Here is a 7,500-nt window from a genome sequence, read left to right as displayed (position 1 = left end):
CTTCTAGTTCGTCTTCTCTGATGAGTCCAATTTTCAGCTTTGCCCAACACATGGTCGTCTGATGGTTAGACGGAGACCTGGAGAGGCCTACAAGCCAGAGAGTCTTGCACCTACTGTGAAATCGGACTCATCAGAGAAGACGAACTTAGAAGAACCTCCAGTCCGCTTTTTCAACCCTTATGGTCTTTTACAAACCTCAGCCAGGCAAAGTACAACGTTGTCCCGGAAGAAAAACTTGCTTCCTTTTGCTCTGACAATGTTCCCCAACTCTGAGAGGTGTTTTTTCCAGCAGGGCAATGCTCCATGCCACACAGCCAGGCCAGTAAAGGTGTGGATGGAGTACCACCAGATCAGGACCCTGTCATGGCCAGCCCAATTTCGAGACCTGAATCCCATAAAAAAACCTCTGAAATGTGATCAAGAGGAAGATGGATGGTCAAAAGCCATGAAAAGAAGCCGAGCTGCTTGAATTCTTGCGCCAGGAGTAGCATAAAGTCACCCAACGGCAATGTGAAAGACTGGTGGAGAGCATGCCAAGACACATGAAAGTTGTGATTTAAAAATCAAGGTTATTCCACCAAATATTGATTTCTGAACTCTTCCTAAGTGTAAGCATTAGTATTGTGTAGTTTAAAAATGAATATGAGCTTGTTTTCTTTGCATTATTCGAGATCTGAAGACATTTTTGCTATTTTGACCAATTGTCATTTTTCTGCAAATAAATGATCTAAATGACAATATTTTTATTTGAAATTTGGTAGGAATGTTGCCAGTAGGCTATAGAATACAACTAAAATGTACATTTTACTTTAACACATACCAATAAATAGTAAAACCAGAGAAACTGATAATTTTGAAGTGGTCTCTTAATTTTTTCCGCGGCTGTATATATTATTATATAGTAATAATGTGATCTAAGGTTGGGAAAAACTGCTTCAGTCAATTAGACAAGTCTATGTGATCTAAGGTTGGGATTAACAGACAGAGCATCTATGCTGTTGGATGTGCCAGGTCTGCTACAACATTATGCAACCGTGGGGAGGCTTGCAGATGGATGTACTCTCCGTGGTTGAGTTATAAAACCAAATGTACGTCTGATGTTGACAGAAAACATTTCCCCATGAGGAGAAGAGAGTACCGTTGCAATGCATCTTCATGAGGAAGTTATTTACAGTGTTAAATAGATAAATGGTGTGTGTGTGTGTGTGTGTGATTGTGTGTGTGTGTGTGTGTGTGTGTGTGTGTGTGTGTGTGTGTGTGTGTGTGTGTGTGTGTGTTGTGTGTTTGGGTGTGCGTGTGTGTGTGTGTGTGTGTGTGTGTGTGTGTGTGTGTGTGGGGGGGGGGGGTTATTTACAGTGTTAAATAGATACATGAAATGGATCGATTTGAAAGTCCTTACACGGTCCGGTAGTACCAGTTCATGAAGACGAAGAGCATGGCAGCGAGGAAGAGCAGCACGGCCAGGATAATAGTGGCCATCTGAGAACAGGAAACGGAGGAATCTATTTTAGTGCTTTTTAGTGGATTTATAGAATTTATATTTCTCTAGCACCTTACATCAGTAATTCAGGATATTCAGGGTGAGGTCCGGAAAACGTGCATAAACACACACACACTCACACACACACTCACACACACACACACACACACACCTGTAGAGTTGTGAGGTCGTCAGGAGCTCGGCTGGTAACGGCTGGTTGGACGTCCAAGATGTTGTAGTTCCTGAACAAGTTCCTCAGCTGCTCGTTATTCTCGTCAATCATCTGGATCACCCTGTCAATCACAATCACTCTGTCAATCATCTGGATCACTCTGTCAATCACAGTTCAGCCTCTTAAAGAGCCACAAGTGACCATGACAGGAGACTGTGTAAATGTCAAAACATCATAAAGAAACTACAGGGAACGTTTGTTAACGTCAATCTTCAGCCTCTTAAACAGCCACAAATGACCATGACAGAAGTCTGTGTAAATGTACAAAACATCATAAAGAAACTACAGGAAACGCTTGAGTAGACTGGGAATGGGTAAGAAGAGAGCGAACCTCTCCACGTCCAGGATGCGGTTGGTCTGTTTGTTGACCACGTGGATGAGCACGTCTGTCTGAGCGAAGTTCACCCGGCCCTTCTTATCCACATGGAACTGAAACGTGGAATATTAAAAAGTGTCCAAATAAACACAAACATGCACATGTTAATGTTGCTTCCTGGCTGCACGCTGCTACCTGCTGTGCAGTCTAAGCTCGAACCGCTGCTACCTGCTTCTGGCCTTAAATTACTCAGTGCCAGCTCTCACTATAATTGCTTTCATCATTACATCGTCTCTGACTACCTCCATATCTGAATTCCTCACCTAGTTGGCCTGCTAGCTACTCCTAGTTAGCTTCCAGTGTGTGCCATGACATGATATTTGTTCTTCATTACCATAATTTTTTTAGTACATATACACATGCTAGGCAGTCGAGCTCTTCTCACACTGTATACTCAGTAAGCTGTTCTGCAATAGATGAATGCTCTCACCATCTTATCCACTATTCATTTGTATGTATCATGTAAGGGATAATGTATAGAACGTTGGAACTGCAGAACGTTGGGAAGCCCCATTCAAGTGAATGGAGCATTCTACAGCATTAAGAAGAGCCGTGTAATACGTTGAGATAATTAAAGGTAAAACTCATCTTCAAACTCTCTCTCTCTCTCTCTCTATTTCTACCTCTCCCCCCCACAAGGGAGGACTTTAATGAATGACCACTGCTGTAACACACACACACACACACACACACACGCACACACGCACACACACACACACACATACACACACACCTACACACACACCTGCACACACACACACACACCTACACACCTGCACATCATCTGTGTTGACGATGGCCCCTGTGATGTTGGACAGGAGGTTGACGAACTCCTCCTGGAAGAGGCGCACGCGCTCTGGGATCTCGTTGATGACGATCTTCACGCGCTGGTCGTCCCGCAGGATGTAGATGCCCACGTTGGTGATGTCACTGTGGCCCGCCAGGTCTCGTGCTAGCACCTCCACCACAAAGTAGCCGAGGGCGTACGCCGTGAATAGATCGAAGGTGCGGATTATTCCATCTGTCTCACCTGGCATAGAGAGAGAAACAGACAGAGTGAGAGAGAGAGAGAGAGAGAGAGAGAGAGAGAGAGAGAGAGAGAGAGAGAGAGAGAGAGAGAGAGAGAGAAAGATAAATTATGGATGTTTTAGATCGGGGTGTCAAACTGAAATACACAGAGGGCTGAAATATAAAAAATGGGTGTAGTCGAGGGCTGGACAGTGGGGCAAGCGCTCCCTAAATCGACGTATGGTACCAACGCGGGGACAGTGCATTGTGAGACTTGCACTTGGGATTTATTTGAAAACAAAACAGAATAGGTGACGGAGTGAAAAGGGAGTGTGAGGGGTGAAATAGAGGAGCTACATGAGACAACCACAGGTAGATACAGCCTATGCACACACACACACACACACACACACACCAGCACAGGTAGATACAGCCTATGTAACCGTGAAAGGCCTCACAGATGGATACAGCCTATGTTACCTTGAAAGGCCTCACAGGTAGATATAGCCTATGCACACACACACACACACACACACACACCAGCACAGGTAGATACAGCCTATGTAACCGTGAAAGGCCTCACAGATGGATACAGCCTATGTTACCTTGAAAGGCCTCACAGGTAGATATAGCCTATGCACACACACACACACACACACACACACACACACACACACACACACACACACACACACACACACACACACACACACACACACACACACCTTGAAAGGCTTCACAGGTAGATACAGCCTATGTAACCTTAAAAGGCATGACAGGTGGATACAGCCTTCAGTATGTAACCCTGAAAGGCCCCACAGACAATGACTTGAAGAGTAGATGTCAGAGAGAAAACGGAACTCAGAGAAAAGGGATCTTACTACTGAGCTGACCATTCCATGAAACATTACACCAATGACTTTCTTGTGAAACTGACGGGCAAATGTACTAACACGTTAGGGCCCGTTTTGGGGCGTAGTTTCGTCGAAACATGCGCCTAAAAAAACATGCCATGGTATATAGAACCACACCACAGACCACACATGGCTAAAACAGGCCTGTAACGGAATGACAGGTTGCACCCTCCTGTTTGCCTTTTAATGCCATGCCATTGCTTTTGCCTTTTTACTTCCTCTACTTCTCTGCCACACTACTGAATGTGTTGATATAGCTGCAGAAATATGTGCCTAGCCCTGACAACCTTACGTTTTGATCCCCGGAGCGGCTCACAACTCCTTCCTTGATTAGCGAATGTGTCTATAGTTAATTTGCATAATACAGCGGAGGGAATCGCAAGCAAACTCGCATTTCCTTCAGCAGAATTTTCATGATTGCACTTAAAATATGACAACGAGATGGATGGAAACCAAGCTAGTGACATGACATCCATAGCATATCTTGAATGAGCTCTCTGAAACGTATAGTTATATAGTAAGAGCATTCAAACATGGATAGACAGACAATATTTAAATATAAACAGTAATATTTCAAGCTACTGATGACTGATGCCTACCGATAATGAAGACGTTGCCCATCTCTTCAGAGCTGTTGGACTGCAGCTTGATGTACGTGATGGACAGGATGTGGTAGAGCACCAGGCTGTTGTTCCCGATGTCATTATCCAACGCCTGCACACGGATCAGATCGGAGCCCACCTTAGCATCAGCTGCCACTCCTGAGAGAGAGAGAGAGACAGTGTTTATGTGTGTGTGTGTGTGTGTGTGTGTGTGTGTGTGTGTGTGTGTGTGTGTGTGTGTGTGTGTGTGTGTGTGTGTGTGTGTGTGTGTGTGTGTGTGTGTGTGTGTGTGTGTGTGTGTGTGTGTGTGTGTGTGTGTGTGTGTGTGTGTGTGTGTGTGTGTTTATCTCAGTCTAAGGAACCGAAGTCTTGAACATCGCTCCAGCAGTTAAAAACAGGGAAGAAGTGGAATCCACAAGAAGCAGTTCAAAGAAAGAAACAGGAGAAAAAAGAGAAGAAGAAATAAAAAAGACTCTGAGACTCAGACAGGTCATCACTGGGCAAGGCAGGGTGGGGGAGCAGGTTTGGGGTTAAGTGACAGTTGTTAAGCAGGGGGTTAAGCTACTTTGCTGGAGATGTGGTGGATGGTAATCAGCTTTGTTCACAGGCAAGAGGACGAAACTATCAGAAAACAGAACTGGCATAACGGTGAGAAGAGGAAGATCGGCTGTGGGCTGTGGGAATTGTGGGCTATGGATGCTAATCGTATTACATTCATTGTTATTAGCCACTTATCATGTCCTCCCAGCACCACAGAACCACAGTCAGTGGGTGGGCGAAGACACAAGCTGTTAGTTGGGTATGGGAGTTGGCTCAGTGAAACTTATTCTGTCTGGTTGTAAAACTAGCTTGACCCAGGGTTGCTACACGTGGAGACATAATCAGATTTTAAAATCAGTGGCGTGTTTATTTGGGTTAACTCTTTGCCAGTTAATGGCGTCTGAGCCCCGCTCGGTAGTAAACGCTAAAAACAAAACACAAACAACGACAATGAGTTTAGATAATCTAAAACGTTTCTTATACCTTAAGAAGCCCCGTATAATAGAAATCGGAAATAGGAAGAAACAGAGAGAAAAGTCAAACTTGCACGTACACCCAATAAAAAACGAATACTTTTTCCCTACAGTCCACAAATGCAAGAGTACCTCCAAGTGGACCTCCACACATTTCCGTTCTTCATACCTGCTGTGTACTCTATCTTAGTGAAGCGTGGTGGCTGGTCGTTGATGTCCTCTAGGTAGATGCGGACCTCCTGTAGAGTAGGGTCAAGGCCGGGGTCCAGAATGCGATTACGCTGTGACCTTTGACCTCGTGGCGGTGTCCAGTTGCGGTTGCTGGAGGCCTTGACAACGATGGAGTAAAGTGGAATGTCCTCCCGGTCCAGATCTCTTTTGACACGCAGCACGCCCGCCGGGCTCAAGCCAAAGTTCCCCTCAGTGTCTCCCCCTGCAAGACCGGTAGATGCATACTTTATTAAAACCGAGGGAAATTAAGGTCATCCATCAGCTTATACACTTAACTCACAAACATACATACATGAATCATAATAAAAACAATACACATAGGGAGAACATGTACACAGGGAGTGGGGTGTTTACAGGTACAGGATAGATCTGGCCCTATATAACAGTGTGACACCAGTGGGACTCCCATCAGTAACACATTGGTTGAAGATCTATTAGGTAACTGAGGGTGTTTTTTGGTCCTCTATTTGTAATGACCCTAAAAGGATATGGGTTTAGCACTAAGATCAAACAGAAGACGCTCAGTAATGCCATAAAGTACATGTGAATGCTTACACGTTTATAGGCTCTTTGGTTATAACGGATTTGCAAAGATCTTATAAAGCTTTCCCTCCAATTTTCAGATGAAAGGGACTCAACTTAATTATAGGAATTGGGATGTTTTGCGTGAACAGTTAAATGTTCCACACTGAAGCCGTGGGTCTGTTCTAGTGACAAAGAAAACTGCTTTGATTCTGTGTTACTCTGTGTGTTCTGGCACTGGTGGGTATAGAAAATAATCTAACGGCAGGAGGGATTACTTTTCAAAGAAAAAATAAAGAGCCTCATTTTAGGAAACATCTACAGTATATCTACACACACACACACACACACACACACACACACACACACAGTGTTAGTGCATCCTGACCGGCGATAAAGTAGTAGACGACAGCGTTGGCGCCCTCGTCTGCATCCAGCGCTCCAGTCACGTTCCCCACCACAGTGCCTGGAGGAGAGTGCTCTGGGACCGTCTGGACCTGGTAGGGCAGGCTGCCCCTCTGAGACACACACACACACACACACACACACACACACACACACACACACACACACAGACACAGGCACACACACACACACACACACACACACACACACACACACACACACACACACACACACGGAGTGGAGTGTAAAGTCAGCAACATTTAATGAATGAAATGACCTTCACACACCTTGTCTAGTGTAAGATAGGTAAGATACAATATCACAATATATGTGTAGGGAACTACAAATCCACTCCAACTCTCAACGGCTGAAAGATTGTGAAAGATTCAGTTTGAATACAGTTTCACACATAGGCGATAATAGCACATCCTCAGACGACAGAATTGAACAGAAATATACACAGAAAATCATGAGAACTTCTGCCTCAACCATTTCACAGGACACGCACACATACAATTCAAACACACATGGACGTTTTAAAATGAGGTTGTTGTATCCATATGTGCGTAGGTCTGGTCTTACCGGGGGCTTGAGAAAGACAGGCTCGTTGTCATCGATGTCTGTCAGGGCTACCTGAAGTGGCTGAGTGGTCTCATACGGCACGGGTTGGCCCAGGTCATAAGCCATTATGATCAGCTGCAGGGCATAAGATGGGCA

General features: G+C 44.9%; 1 protein-coding gene across 1 annotated transcript in view; it reads right to left on the bottom strand.

The window, feature by feature from the left end:
- Positions 1 to 7,500, bottom strand: part of cdh23 (cadherin-related 23) — a gene marked incomplete at both ends in the record, with an annotated part of 283,012 nt that overhangs the window by 6,667 nt on the left and 268,845 nt on the right. Inside the window, 8 exon segments of the mRNA XM_080848547.1 lie at positions 1,400 to 1,479; positions 1,653 to 1,773; positions 2,044 to 2,141; positions 2,862 to 3,118; positions 4,610 to 4,771; positions 5,795 to 6,058; positions 6,767 to 6,896; positions 7,366 to 7,479. Of these exon segments, the coding sequence (XP_080704673.1) occupies positions 1,400 to 1,479; positions 1,653 to 1,773; positions 2,044 to 2,141; positions 2,862 to 3,118; positions 4,610 to 4,771; positions 5,795 to 6,058; positions 6,767 to 6,896; positions 7,366 to 7,479 (1,226 nt within the window).

The sequence above is a fragment of the Sprattus sprattus genome (assembly GCF_963457725.1).
Source record: "Sprattus sprattus genome assembly, chromosome: 12".
Lineage (NCBI taxonomy): Eukaryota > Metazoa > Chordata > Actinopteri > Clupeiformes > Clupeidae > Sprattus > Sprattus sprattus.
This window is presented reverse-complemented; position numbering and strand designations above follow the sequence as displayed.